This window comes from Eretmochelys imbricata, chromosome 1 (genome assembly GCF_965152235.1).
Source record: "Eretmochelys imbricata isolate rEreImb1 chromosome 1, rEreImb1.hap1, whole genome shotgun sequence".
In the NCBI taxonomy this organism is placed as follows: domain Eukaryota; kingdom Metazoa; phylum Chordata; order Testudines; family Cheloniidae; genus Eretmochelys; species Eretmochelys imbricata.
The window spans coordinates 298082571-298098599 of NC_135572.1; the positions used below are offsets into that span (position 1 = coordinate 298082571).

Sequence of the window (16029 nt, forward strand, 5' to 3'; positions counted from 1 at the left end):
TGGACTCTAAATTCTAAATTCAGAAAACAGACTCATTAGTTTAATTTTTTTGGTAGTCTGTTTCACTTTCTGGTTCTCATGCAGAAGTGCAATGTTACAATGCAAATGCTGCAGAAGAATATTGAAATCCAAACCAAAACCCTGTTTATTTTTTTTAAGAAGTTATGAAAATGCTACTGATATGAAAATGTAAAAACACCCTACATTTTGCAACTAAACTGCCAGTCAGTGTCTCTTTAAATGAATTACAAATTCTCAGTACAAATTTTAAAGCTGCCCATCAGAATGTGCCTCTCTATTGGAATGATTAAATTATCCTATAATTTATTTTCTTATTGTTTTGTTTATTTAGTAAAAGCCCTCCATATGAGATAAACAAACACCTTGACTTCTAAATATTTTTTAAAGAAACCGCTATTTCAAATATATGGATGTTTTACTCTTTGTGCAAATCTACAACATAATGGGAAAATTCAAAGTTAATGCAAGATCAAGACAAAGATCAATAAGACAAAGACAAGATCAATAAGATTTATGATGCATTTCCTGCCTAATGGCAGCATTTTAAAATTAAAAACAATTTAAAAAATAATCAAATCAGTAATACATATCCATCTTGCTCATCAATACTTAGATATTTCAGTGGCAATTCTTTTAGGGTCCAATTCAGTTACAGAAGTCAATGGGAGATTTTCTTGTACAAAGAGTTCTGATCTGGGTCCTCAAGCTATTATTTGGAACAAATATCCTGGTGAAATGTACAGTGCTCCTCTCAATTGCCTGACAAACTGTTGAACTGATAGGCCATACAGTCAGAATATACATCACTGTAGTGACTTTAATTAGTCCCAAAAGTGGTTATTGATCTGCCATCAAGTGTTCATTGAAGAGGAAGAGCAAGGTCATAATTTCACAAATGCTGGGCTGTCATCATGACAGACACAGTGCGCTCCTGTTCTGTATTTGACAGACATCTTTAAATGCAGTATCAGTCTTCCTATAAAATAAAATGAGTTTAATTCTGCCAATTTAGCAGGTGCTATAGGTGCATTACAGATGTTTTAAAATAAGGATTTCTGACCCCCAACAAAGGCTGAAGAGCTAGCTCAGTGGTTTGAGCATTGGCCTGCTAAACCCCGGGTTGAGAGTTCAATCCTTGAGGGGGCCATTTGGGATCAGGGCAAAAATTGGGGATTGGTCCTGCTTTAAGCAGGGGGTTGGATTAGATGACCTCCTGAGGTCCCTTCCAACCCTGGTATTCTATGATCATCTTAGAGGGAGGGATAGTGGTTTGAGCGTTGGCCTGCTAAACCCAGGGGTGTGAGTTCAATTCTTGAGGAAGCCATTTAGGGATCTGGGCAAAAATTGGGGATTGGTCCTGCTTTGAGCAGAGGGTTGGACTAGATACCTCCTGAGGTCCCTTCCAACCCTCATATTCTATTTTATGACAAAGTCAGCCTAAAAGTGGCTGGAAAGGGTTATGCTGCACCAAATTACAAGTATTCTATTTGCAAAGAAATAGATTACTCTTGATTTTAGTGTGGAAGCCTCAGTGTCATTGATAGGAGTTCAGTATGTAGATGGAGGGCAGTATATGGCACTCACGCATCATGGTGAAGTGCATATTACAGAAAAATTGGATAATTATTTTAGTTAAATGCACAAATTCATTGTGCAGATCCATCAATAAGAAAGTAATTTGTGCTATGTAAGACAACTGGGTTTTGTGGGGACATGGCAGGAAGTTTTTTTGTTAAAAGGCTGTTTTTCATTTCCTCTTTGCTATCACATTATAGGATTGTTCCCATCGCTCTGCATTTTTCATAATAGTGGATTGAGGTCTGGCTCAAAAATTTAAACTTCTTTTGTTGAAAACTTCCCATCCCCCCAACTATCAGAGCTGCCCAGAGCACCAAGATATATCACGAGACATTAACATTATCTGCTGAGAGAAGGAACAAATCTAATTTTTATAATAAAACTGCATAATTAATAGTCTTGTCCCTTGTTTATCATGAAAACGCTACTCAACTGCATCAATGGGTGGTGGAACTTGATGGGGCAAGTGGTGAAAGGGGGACACTTGCTAGAGGACAATAGGTAGCTCCTCCCCCTAGGAGCCTCTGTCACCCATTTAGCCAGCTGGGGGACAGGGGTGCTAATTGACCAGCAATCCCCAGATCTCAGGATTTAGCCCAGCGCAGGGGCTATGTGGAACCTCTTTCGGCTCCATTCTAGCAGAGAAAGGGTTACTCATCTGCTTCCAGCAGCAGCAACAGCAGTCCTCAAGTTGCAGAGGAAGGCTGGTAAGAATTCTGGGGCCTCTTTCCCTGGGGCAGAGGGTCTATCTCTGCCTCCCTTGGCATGGGGGCTCTGCCTGCTACAGGAGGGATTCCATTACGACTCCCCTGGGAGCTCCCTAGGAGGCCGGGAGCCCCATGAGTGTGGCCCTGGAACCATGTCCAGGGCTAGCCCTGGACCAAATGGCTCTCCAGCTGAAGAGCTAGCTCAGTGGTTTGAGCACTGGCCTGCTAAACCTGGGTTGTGAGTTCAATCCTTGAGGGGGCCATTTGGGATCAGGACAAAAATTGGGGATTGGCCCTGCTTTAAGCAGGGGGTTGGACTAGATGACCTCCTGAGGTCCCTTCCAACCCTGGTATTCTATGATCATCTTTGGCACCCCCCCCACATTTGTTAAACTTTTGAATACCTTATTTTTATTGCATTACTAGCCCCTTTCATGACTTTGCTGCACGATTTGCATGCATGATTTATCCCTGTCATAAGACAATAAATGAAGCTGGTGACGGCCTTTGTTTTACACTGTGGGTGGTTTAACATCCTTTATCATGCAGTAAATGTCCTGGAAGTGGATAATGGTGTTACTGATGCTCTCTTGCTCTCAGGATGACCAACTGCAGGAACAAACCCAGCTGGCCAGCAGGGACTTGCAGCCATTGCCCCAACAACTTGGGGATTGGCTCATGACAGCAGTAGGATTAGTTGAAAACTTGGTTGCCCTGAGGACTCTAAGGACCTATAAGGCCAGCCGTTCAGAATTAGCGAAATTTAGGGAACAGGAAGGGCTTCATTGTGGGTGGCCTATACCCACACATCAGGGGCCACAACAAGTGGTGCCTCTGACCCACCACTGGTGGGCTCCCTTCACTATCTCTGGCCGGCTAGTGGGTCTATCCTTCTGGAGTACGTTGGTGGGTTTCCCAGACCCATGCGGGCATTTCATAGCAAGGAAACTGTTAGAAGGGTGGTCCTGGAGGGGTGAGGGCTAGAGTGACGACAGGTTACCCACTCTGTTGGAGTTTCCAAAGGCTCTGCCTGGGGCTGCAGCTGTAGGAGGCAGTCCATTTTATTTAAGGCGACATTTATTGTTGCCTTCTTTGGCACTTTGAGAGTGAGTCAGCTGATGTCTATAAGAGCTGCGGACAGGTCCCAGAGTGCGTTAAATGTAACAGATGTGCAACTCTGTGCAGGAGTGGTGTCCTTGTGCTTACAGTACTCAAAAACAGACCAGAAGGGAAGAGGGACCTATGTGGCGTTAAAGGAATGTGCAGACGAGCACTTGTTCCCCATAAAGGAGATAAGAGTCTCACTAAAATCCAGGGCCTGCAACCAGGCCTGTTGTTCTCATGTGTGATGGCAGCTTCCTGACAAGGTATCAATTCAGCATGGTACTGAAAAACACCCTGCACTACTGTGGTCTTCACCAGGGTAAATGTAGTACTTACTTTTTCAGGATCAGTGAAATGTCAGTGGCTGCAGAGGGTTTTGGACCATGTTAGGTGCAGGCAATAGAGCACTAAAAATCAAGGGCTACAGGACTTATGTCTGCACCAAGGAAAAGATGGCAGGGAACGGCAAAACATACGTAACCCAATGTGCTTGTTTGTTTTAGAAGCTACCCAGAGTGTACGCAATGTTTGGATTTGTTGGCACCCTATATTGCACTGGAGCCATAAGACGCTGCCAGGACAGCAGACGGATCTCAGCTGGGCTTCAGCTGGGATGTATAAGTAGGGGCATAGCGAGCAGATCGAGGGACGTGATTGTTCCCCTCTATTCGACATTGGTGAGGCCTCATCTGGAGTACTGTGTCCAGTTTTGGGCCCCACACTACAAGAAGGATGTGGATAAATTGGAGAGAGTCCAGCGAAGGGCAACAAAAATGATTAGGGGTCTAGAACACATGACTTATGAGGAGAGGCTGAGGGAGCTGGGATTGTTTAGCCTGCAGAAGAGAAGAATGAGGGGGGATTTGAGAGCTGCTTTCAACTACCTGAAAGGGGGTTCCAAAGAGGATGGCTCTAGACTGTTCTCAATGGTAGCAGATGACAGAACGAGGAGTAATGGTCTCAAGTTGCAGTGGGGGAGGTTTAGATTGGATATTAGGAAAAACTTTTTCACTAAGAGGGTGGTGAAACACTGGAATGCGTTACCTAGGGAGGTGGTAGAATCTCCTTCCTTAGAGGTTTTTAAGGTCAGGCTTGACAAAGCCCTGGCTGGGATGATTTAACTGGGAATTGGTCCTGCTTCGAGCAGGGGGTTGGACTAGATGACCTTCTGGGGTCCCTTCCAACCCTGATATTCTATGATTCTATGATTCAGTGCTAAAGCTGTTAGTATCCACAAGAGGCATGCAGTGGGATCAGGTTGTACCACTTCTGCACTCACTTGCAAAAAAGGGCTAGAGCCCTTGTGGGAAAGATTAGAAAAAGTAAATAATGGGGTCACCCAGATATTCCTGGAGAAAGGGGGTTCCATGATACACCATGGGGACATCCATTACAATCGGCCAGAAGTTTTCAGGGATGATGGTGTATATCCATCAGACGGAGGTGCTGACATACGGCTACGGCATGTGCAGACATGGACTGAGCAAGTGGTGCGATACCAGGTGGCGTGGTTGGGTGGAGAGTGACCAAGCTTGTTGCTGGCACTCCCTGTGGCTGGTTTCCAGTGCAGCTCAGAGAAAGAAAGATTTCTAGAGGTAAAAGACCTGGGATTTTGGTGTTGGGCCTTGGGCTCATGTGATAGGATGAGACCTTCTGGCCTTCGTGGGCTGAGGTCCTCACCCTGCTGCACCCTCGGTCCTCTTGTGGGGGCGGGGAAGGGTGCTAGGACTCAGAAAGAACTGAGTCCTGCGGGGTAGGGCTGAAGAGAGCATACCCCGCCTTATGGGTTCTATGGTAAGTCCTGCAGCACTGGAACCAATTAAATGGCTGGTATAGGAAAGTATGGGTGATGAGTGGGTAGTGCCCCTCCCCCGTGTTAAAGTTGTGGTCTGCCACTTAATTCCATGCATGTGTCTGTCCTCATTTTGCTGCTGTGTCCACATCAACAGGCATTTAACAGAACACCAGCTTACTGTTGCTGAAATTACTGTCTTTGATTTATTTCAAAACTGCCTCCAGTAAAGTAGTATTTCTTCCTGGAAATTGAGTGTGTGTGTGATTCATTAATCTGGCCAGCTGGCACTTCCCAAGAGACATAAAGCAAAATCTTATACTAATTTCCCATTTTCCTTGGTCTCTCACACTTCTGTTTAGAGGACTGTTAGGAGACTGGATATTAGACATTTTCATCATCCTACTCACTTCCATACCAATCTCTGATGCAAGTCCTGGAAATATCACTGATGTTTTACTGCCATCTTGGCATTACTGACCTCACTATCTATCAAATCTCTAGTACTATGCAATAAGTTGGACATAAACTTCTGTGTATCATCATTGTATTAGGTGGCACTCCTAATGAAAATTCTGTAGCAACTTCCTTTAAAATTAAACACTGGAGATTTTTAATGAATTATATAAGGCAATGAGATATACAATCGGTACAACAGCCCGTGTTATTTATTTTAATATTAAATTCATTTTATTTTGCACTATCCCCACATTTTCAGACTTCAGCATGCCACAGATTTTTGTATTGCTTACGAAAATTGTCAGGGCAGAAGGTTTTGACAGCTGAGTAGAGGATACCAACACGTATTTTTAGGATGCCTCAAAAATTCCTGGTCTTTGATATACACAGCAGATATTCACAAAAAGAGAAGGAGTACTTGTGGCACCTTAGACACTAACCAATTTATTTGAGCATTAGTCTCTAAGGTGCCACAAGTACTCCTTTTCTTTTTGCGAATACAGACTAACACGGCTGCTACTCTGAAACCTGTCATACAGCACATATTGTCCGTCATTACTATCACTTAACTTCTGCAAAATGATTTGACTGGAGTGGAGAAACACCAAAAGGATCATTCTAAATCCAGGTTTAAATACAGTTTACTTACCACTTACTGCAGTCCCTCTGAATCTATTAAAACTGTATATGGCCAAGGCTGGATTAAGGCAATCCAAGGCCCTAGGCTCATGGCCAGATTCCTGGGGTCAAGTTTCTCAGTTGGAGCAGCAAATGCCCATTGAGGTACATGAAGCGATTAACACCTCTTAAAGCTATTGTTTCAGGCTGTTTGCAGACACAGGCAGACATCACTGCATAAATTACACTCTGGTGATCTTTTCAAGATTGTCTCCTCTACCATAAGGTCTAGAAGGACTTACTGTGTTTAAATGAAAGCGGATACTCTGATTTATTTATTTATTTGGTGTATGCAATCCAAGCCAAGCCACAGCGTTCTTATCAACGATATTTAATGCATGAAGACCTCCAGAAAGTTGAGTCATTTTGCAGTCCTCAACAATGTGTGTCAGGGTTTGTGGCTACCCACATTGACATTCTGGACTGTCTCTAAAATGCCACTGAAATTCCACTGCAGCGCAAATTCCGTGTCTGGTACGAAACTGATTCAGAAGGCTCTGTTGCCTTTGCAGAAAATCAAACCTGGGTTGATGCTGAGTTGGGTCAGAGATAAGAGAATTATTTCTCACTTTCTCTGCGGACTATGAAGAAGAAGAATCATAGAAGATTAGGGTTGGAAGAGACCTCAGGAGGTCATCTAGTCCAACCCCCTGCTCAAAGCAGGACCAACCCCAACTAAATCATCTCAGCCAGGGCTTTGTCAAACCAGGCCTTAAAAACCTCTAAGGATGGAGATTCCACCACCTGAAGCTCACCATATGTGCTCTACCATAAACCACCACAGTTAGTACACTGCCTGTGTCTATGCATAGTTGGCACCTTGTGTTGGCACTTCGCGTACTCACAAGGGTGCTTCTTTTGATGCACAGTGAGGTGCACCGTAGGTAGGTATTGCAGTGTACAACTCACTACCATCCACTGTCTTTTCAGAAGTTTTTGGCAATGCATGTTGGGGCAGAAACAAGTCTTAGAGGGATGACCGGGATTGCAGAGTCATGTTTCCATCATGCAAGTTTCTCCATCTCATACTGTCATCTCTATCCCATAATTTTCATGCCTATTTTTAAAATCTCACAAACCCCTGTGGGACTTGTCGCTGTCCACTATCTCTGACAGAAGCATCAAGCCTGCATAGCCCTGCACTGTTGTCATGAGCATTGCAAGCATAGGATGTACAATCATCCAGTATTTGCAGAGCTGCAAGAAGAGCCAAGGGGAACATGATGATTTCCTGGAGGTCAGAATGCTGTGTCAACACAGGTAATGTAGTGTCTACATTTGCGCTGCGTCAACCTCAGTGTATCATCCATGGTTCAACGCCACTCAGGGAGATGGTGTTTGCATAATGGTTAGCTTACATAGGTGGGAGACAAAGTTAAGTGTAGACACATGAATAACTAGGTTGATGCATGGTGGCTTATGTCAAACTAACTTTGTAGTGTGTATATTTTTTTTTTTATATATATATATATATATATTATATATACACACACACACACACACACACAGAGAAAACATGAAAAAATCGGTGTTGCCATACCAACTATAACAAGAGTAATCAGTTAAGGTCAGCTATTATCAGCAGGAGAAAAAAAACTTTTTGTAGTGATAATCAGGATGGCCGATTTCCAACAGTTGACAAGAAGGTGTGAGTAACAGCAGGGGGAAAAAATAAGCATGTGGAAATAGTTTTACTTTGTGTAATGACCCATCCACTCCCAGTCTTTATTCAAGCCTAATTTAATGGTGTCCAGTTTGCAAATTAATTCCAATTCAGCAGTTTCTCGTTGGAGTCTGTTTGTGAAGTTTTTTTGTTGTAGTATTGCGACTTTTAGATCTGTAAGCGAGTGACCAGGGAGATTGAAGTGTTCTCCGACTGGTTTTTTAATGTTATAATTCTTGACGTCTGATTTGTGTCCATTTACTCTTTTACGTAGAGACTGTCCGGTTTGGCCAATGTACATGGCAGAGGGGCATTGCTGGCACATGATGGCATATATCACATTGGTAGATGTGGAGGTGAAAGAGCTTCAGGCTGGGGGGCTGTCTGTCAAGCTTACAAGTTCTTACAACTACAATACCCACCTGCGGAAGTGAAGAAACAGATTGACAGAGTCAGAAGAGTACCCAGAAGTCACGTACTACAGGACAGGCCCAACAAAGAAAGTAACCGAAAGCCACTAGCCGTCACCTTCAGCCCCCAACTAAAACCTCTCCAGCACATCATCGAGGATCTACAACCTATCCTAAAGGATGATCCCTCACTCTCACAGATCATGGGAGACAGGCCAGTCCTCTCTTACAGACAGCTCCCCAGCCTGAAGCAAATACTCACCAGCAACTACACACCACACAACAAAAACACTAACCCAGGAACCTATCCTTGCAACAAAGCCCATTGCCAACTGTGTCCACATATCTATTCAAGGGACACCATCATAGGACCTAATCACAACAGCCACACTATCAGAGGCTCATTCACCTGCACATCTACAATGTGATATATGCCATCATGTGCCAGCAATGCCCTTCTGCCATGTACATTGGCCAAACCGGACAGTCTCTACGTAAAAGAGTAAATGGACACAAATCAGACGTCAAGAATTATAACATTAAAAAACCAGTCGGAGAACACTTCAATCTCCCTGGTCACTCGCTTACAGACCTAAAAGTCGCAATACTACAACAAAAAAACTTCACAAACAGACTCCAACGAGAAACTGCTGAATTGGAATTAATCTGCAAACTGGACATCATTAAATTAGGCTTGAATAAAGACTGGGAGTGGATGGGTCATTAAACAAAATAAAACTATTTCCACATACTTATTTTTTCCCCCTGCTGTTACTCACTCCTTCTTGTCAACTGTTGGAAATCGGCCATCCTGATTATCACTACAAAAAGTTTTTTTTCTCCTGCTGATAATAGCTGACCTTAACTGATTACTCTCATTATAGCTGGTATGGCAACACCCATATTTTCACGTTTTCTGTGTGTATATCTATATCTATCTACTTACTGTATTTTCCACTGCATGCATCTGACGAAGTGGGTTTTAGCCCACGAAAGCTTATGCTCAAATAAATTTGTTAGTCTCTAATGTGCCACAAGTACACCTCGTTCACCTTGACACAAGTGTCTTCATTTTGGTGAATCTGGGCAGATCCTGAAAAGTCTGGTCTGGGAGTTACGAGTGTGTACCTCTGTGGATTGTGGATACTGGATTGTCTGCAGCCTTTTGATGAAGCATGGGCAGAGATAGTGGGAAATGACAGATTCCAAGATTTTTTGTATTTTCACCTGCCTGGAAGTGTTTTGTTTTATTTTTTTAAAGCTCTAGCCTTTTCTGTTGCAAAGAGGCTCTACAGTAGAAACTGATGTTCTGTTGCCTCATTAACCCAACCTTACAGAAAGAGAAGGTTAAGGGGTGACTTGATTACAGTCTAAGTATCTACACAGGGAACAAATATTTAATAATGGACTCTTCAGTCTAACAGACAAAGGTATAACACAATCCAATAGCTGGAAGCTGAAGCTAGATAATTTCAGACAGGAAAGAAGGTGTACTTTTTTTTTTTTTTTTTTTTTAAAACAGTGAGGGTAATTAACCACTGGAACAATTCACTAAGGGTTGTGGTGGATTCTCCATTCCTAACTATTTTTAAATCCAGATTGGATGTTTTTCTAAAAACTATGCTCTAGCAATTATTTTGGGAAAGTCCTATGGCCTGACGCCAGATTAGATGACCACAGTGGTCCCTTCTGGACTGGGAATCTATGAAAACTGGTCTCTCCAAGCAAACAAACAGCAGCAAAAGTTGGAAACATATTTGGTCCTCATCTAACACACACACACCCTTAATGAGGGCAATCCTTCAGGTCCCAGTGCAGCATGCACAATCTATAGAGGTACACACTGACACTATCCAGGCCTGTCTCAGGCCCCAGAATTTACTTTTGCAGAACACATTATATCCCCCTTTCTAGTCTCATCAGCAGTGACAGATCTGATATTTAGCTCCAACAGTTTATACACTTGTGAAGAAACTCAGAGTGCTAATTACTAATCTACATTGATTTAGGGAGCAGTAGAAACTGGAGCAAGAGAAAGGGGTGAAGCAGCTGGGGTGGGGTGCTGGAAACATGAAAACACTGATTGACTGGCACATTAAAAGGAAAGTACATACATAATTAAAAATAGTTGTCACTTTTAATGTACTGAATTTGCAATACTTCACCATGAAGTTTAAATATTTGATTATTTTCTGCAGAATGTTTTGAATAATAATATAAGAACAAGTGCAGAAACCAGTGAGAATTTTACTGAAATAAATTAAAATACATAGACTATTTGTCTTGAAATAATACACAGATGTATGCACGAAACATTTCAGTATCATGTACGAGGTACAAGAATATTTCACACAATGGGCCAGATGGCTCCTCCCACAGAAGAAGCCACAAGTAGGGGCTTATGGGAGAGGAAAACTGATGTTTCTCTTGTGTGATTTTCCACAGATCATTCCTCCAGGGAAGCCCTTCTTGCCCACCGGGGGGAAAAAAGGGGGCTCAGCACTCAGAATCTATGCTTCCCCAAAATCAACATGGTTCTTTGGCTATCCACTGGAAGCCAGGATCATCTGTTCCTGCTGTTTATTACCTCAATCCTGTTTATGACATCATAACACTAATTATGTTACAAATAGAGAGTGACTATGAAAACAACAGGAACAGATGAAATCCTAAGCAACAAGAATCCTGTTTTCATAGAGAAGTCCATACTAATGAAAACAGGGAAAGAGACAGAGAAAGTATAAATCAACATAATGGTCTCTAAAAGATTGTTTTCCATAAAGTGTCAGTAGGTTTTTAGTATTCCAGAGTGTGCCTGAATTTTGGAGATATTTCATCTCATTTACATGTTTTTCAATTCCAAGCTTTGTCATACTGAACACGAAGCAATATCACTTTGTAGCCTCTCTCAAAGGTCAGAGTTTGGGGTTTCATTATAGGCTTATACTTTCAAATTCTTAAAATGCCTTTGAGCAAAAAAGAGCTATTTTTCAAAATTATAAGCCTTTTCTATACTCAATAGGAGGTGACTAATAGCTTGAATTCTTTTGTGACCTCTTTTCCATTTTTCCTCTTGGGCTAGTTTCTTCTTTCTCAATCTACAACATTGTCTATTGACTTTAAGGAACGAATACAAAGACCACTGAAATATTCCCATTGACTACAGCAGGCTTTAGATTAGGTCTTCTGAGAGCCATCCTTGAACAGGCTAAAAATGACTTCCCTGGGTAGACGTGCAAGACTGGATTTCCAATGAAGGGTTTTGAAATTGTCTTTTGTTTCTGGCTCCCTCACTAATACAAAAAGCTTAGAACATCTGTTATAGCATTATTTCCAAAACTACTCCTGCACCACTTACTTAGCAATCTGCACATGAGATCAAGCCTAAGTTTTAAAAGGTTCCATTTATAAATTTTTGAACAAAAATCAGCAGGGATGCCCATAGAGAAGCCCCAGTCAACACAATCCATTTATCAAAAAGTTCTGAATGTCCCACAAAACCTTGGGATAAATGAGGTTGTACAGTATAAAGAGTTTGGGCATTCTGGAAATATGAATGGCCAGGCTTGCCTGAACTTCTAAAATGTTTGGAGTGGATGGTACGGTCTCTTGTCATTCAAAAGATAACTCCTTTGGATGTGGAATAATAGTTTGCTTCCAGCCAATGATCTTAAAGTAACCAGGTAGAGTATTAAAGTTCTCTAACACGTAACTTGCTGTTAAAAAAGTTCTTTAAGGCTTGCTAGAATGATTATATTTATTATTTGTATCATCATAGCACCAGGGAACCCGTCATGGGCCAGGACCCCATTGTGCTAGGCGCTGTACAAACACAGAACAAAAAGACAGTTGTTGCATCAGTGACCTTACAATCTAAGTATAAAATAAGAGACAACAGATGGAAACAGACAGATGGGGGAATGCAAGGAAACAATGAGACATTATTGTCTAAATAGACAAGACAGATGTAGGGTGGGGAAAGGGTTAGAACACACAAGCAGAGTCAACAGTGTGATAGCAGCAAACATCATGTTAGTGCCATGATTTCGATTAGTTTTGTTTTGGGTGGGTTTACTTAGAAGGGGTCAGCTAAATGGAAAGAAAAGACAAGGCAGGGGATGCAGGTGACAGGGGAAGTGGGTCAGGAGTGGAGTGAAGCTGATGTGAGGAGACTGAGGAGAGAGGGGAAGGGTTGGAGTAAACAACCAATCACTGTGGGACAGAGAAGGTTTGCCTGGAATGTCTAAAGGATGAAAAGTCCCTGCTTTGGCTCCATCTGGTCCTACAAGCTCAAGTCTCTGTTAAGGGTTAGGTCCTGCAGATGGACACACCTGGGCAGATACCTGAGGCCACGTGGAACCCGACTGAAATCAGTGGGGCTCTGCACAGATACAGGGATGTGCCCAAGCATATCTATTTACAGTATATGGTCCTTACTGAGAAACTCAACCAGTAGAAATCCTAAAACATAATTTATTTACAATGACCACACCTGCTCCTCAAAGAGGCAGTTACTTGATATTACAGCTAATAACTAGCTCACTTTTTTTCTCTCTGATGGTCTTTAATCCATCTTTGAGCACAGCAGCTTTTTAAACCTGGAAAGTCATGTAATTTTAATGACCCTTTCTTATAAAATAATAAATTATGCTACAGGTTATAAATCCTTCCTCATACACCATTTTCAGTGGATTAAAAACTTGAATCCTTCTTCTTACTCAGGGAATTCAGAGATGCATGGGGGTACCTGAATGCCAGTCAGCATTCAAAGATTTTAATTTTAACAACTGCATGAGTGGAAACTGATCATTCCATTAAAAAAAAAATGCAAGGAAGAGAACAAACCAAAGGAGAGAGAGATCAATACGAGTCCACCTTTCACTTAATTGAACCAAATGCAACTGCTTCCCTTCACTTTTTTCACACTGAAAAGGTTGCAATAATTTTATGGTTTTTGTTTATTGCTCATGACTAGACCCAAATTTTAGTCACGTGTATTTTTAGTAAGAGTCATGGACAGGTCACAGGCAGTAAAAAAAAAATTCATGGTCTGTGACCTGTCTATGACTTGAACTATATATCTCTGACTAAATCCTGGGGTGGGGGCAGCCTGGATGCTCAGGGGGGTTCCTGGGGTGGGGTGCGGTGGGGGGGTTGGCAGGCTCCCTACTTGGCTCTGCGCCTCCCTGGAAGTGGCGACATCCCCTGAGCTCAGCTCCAAGGTAGAGGCATGACAGACTGCTCTGCACCCGGCCTTTGCCCCAAGCGCCAGTTCTGCAGCCAATGGGAACTGCGGCCAATGGGAGCTCTGGGGGCGGAGTGATGTTGTCGCTTCCGGGGAGGCCCGCCCCCAAGGTAAGAGCCGCCCAGAGCCCACCTCACCCCATCCTGTGCCCCAACCCCCTGCCTCCTCCCACACTTAACTCCTGCTGAATATATAAAAAAACCTGCATTCAAGTCACTCAGTCCTACTTTAGCTAATCGCTCAGACAAACAAATTTGGTTACGATTTGCAGGAGATAATGCTTCTTATTTACAATGTCATCTGAAAGTGAGAACAGGCGTTCACATGGCACTGTTGTAGCCAGCGTCACAAGATATTTATGTGCCAGATACCATAATGATTCGCATGTCCCTTCATGCTTCAACCACCATTTCAAAGGACATGTGTCCATGGTGACGACGGGTTCTGCTCGATAATGATCCAAAGCAGAGTGGAATGATGCATATTCATTTTCATTGTCTGAGTCAGATGTCACCAGCAGAAGGCTGATTTTCTTTTTTGGTGGTTCGGGTTCTGTAGTTTCCGCATCGGAGTGTTCTCTTTTAAGACTTCTGAAAGCATGCTCCACATCTCATCCCTCTTAGATTTTGAGCGGCACTTCAGATTCTTAAACCTTGAGTCGAGTGCTGTAGCTATTTTTAGAAATCTCACATTGGTACCTTCTTTGCATTCTGTCAAATCTGCTGTGAAAGTGTTCTTGAAATGAACATGTGCTGGGTCATCATCCGAGACTGCTATAACATGAAATATATGGCAGAATGCGGGTAAAAGAGAACAGGAGACATACAATTCTCCCCCAAGGAGTTCAGTCACAAATTTAATTAACGCATTCTTTTTTAACAAGTGTCATCAGCATGGAAGCATGTCCTCTGGAATGGTGGCCGAAGCACGAAGGAGCATACAAATGTTTAATATAATCTGGCACGTAAATATCTTGCAATGCCAGCTACAAAAGCGCCATGTGAACGCCTGTTCTCACTTTCAATTGTCACTGTAAATAAGAAGCAGGCAGCATTATCTCCCATAAATGTAAACAAACTTGTTTGTCTTAGCAATTGGCTGAACAAGAAGTAGGACTGAGTGGACTTGTAGATTCTGAAGTTTTCCATTGTTTTATTTTTGAATGCAGTTATGTAACAAAAAAATCTACATTTGTAAGTTAAACTTTCATGATAAAGAGATTGCACTGTAGTACTTGTGTTAGGTGAACTGAAAAATACTATTTCTTTTGTTTTTTACAGTGCAAATATTTCTAATCAAAGAGAAAGTGAGCACTCCACAGTTTATATTTTGTGTTATAATTGAAATCAATATATTTGAAAATGTAAAAAATGTTAAAATATTTAAATAAATGGTATTCTATTATTTAATATTGCACGATTAATTGTGATTAATTTTTTTAATTGATTAATTTTTAATTGCTTGACAGCCCTACTTAAAACAAAACTCACACTTAAATATTAATACTGTGACAGAATTTAATATTCATTAGAAGCCATGGCATAGTGGTATGACTTCAATGGGACTACTTGATGCTTACAATGTAAGTGTTTCCAGGATCAATTCTTACAAAAATTATGAATGATTGGGAAAGGTTATAATGAGCATGCAAGACAGAACATTTCAGCTGATAAATAAGGTGTGCACTGCACTAAGCATGTTTACCTACTTCAGGAAATGTATAAAGCTCAGCGAAACATTGAGAGGAAAAACAACTGGTTGGACTTTGCCAAGACAAAAATACTGTGGTATTTCTATTGGTGCAAGTTGCCATAAGGGGTGCTGGAACAATTTTTATAGTGGGGGTGCTGCTGATGGAAACCATGTATTTATTGTCTGTTATTACTACTTCAAGCCAAGGGGTGCAGCACCACCCCTAATTTCAGCACCAACGGTTGTCATCTAAAGGGATACTTACAGTGTGCAGAAATCAATTTGTACAAAACAGTTCTTGCAACAGAAGCTAACTAAATGTGCTTACCGTATAAAGCTCATTTAGAACTTTCATTAAATCTTCATGAAGCTGGAATGCAATCTCTTTGCTCTGTAATTAAAAAGAAATTATTACGAAGAGGCACTTAAATCTCCACAGAAATTTGCATTCATCATTCATTCATATTTGAAAGCTAGCACAATAAAGATTGTGAAGATGGCATTTTGACAGAATTCCAGTACACTAAAAATTAATGATTCAATGATATAGAGACAGACAACAGCTGGAGAGAAATTTTCTAATAGGAGATCCAGAAGTGATTTAAGAGTGCGATTCCCATGAAGTATCAGGAAATTAGGTGCCAACACAAAGGCTAAAGTTTAGGATTAATGTTATATGG

General features: G+C 41.7%; 1 protein-coding gene across 5 annotated transcripts in view; it reads right to left on the minus strand.

Annotated features, from left to right (window-relative positions):
- The window catches only part of SRGAP1 (SLIT-ROBO Rho GTPase activating protein 1), a 239278-nt gene that overhangs the window by 86059 nt on the left and 137190 nt on the right, over positions 1 to 16029 (minus strand). For all 5 annotated transcript variants that reach the window (XM_077833521.1, XM_077833502.1, XM_077833492.1 and 2 more), the window contains exon 4: positions 15678 to 15740. In XM_077833521.1, coding sequence (XP_077689647.1) covers positions 15678 to 15740 — 63 coding nt within the window. The remainder of the gene's footprint in view (positions 1 to 15677; positions 15741 to 16029) is intronic.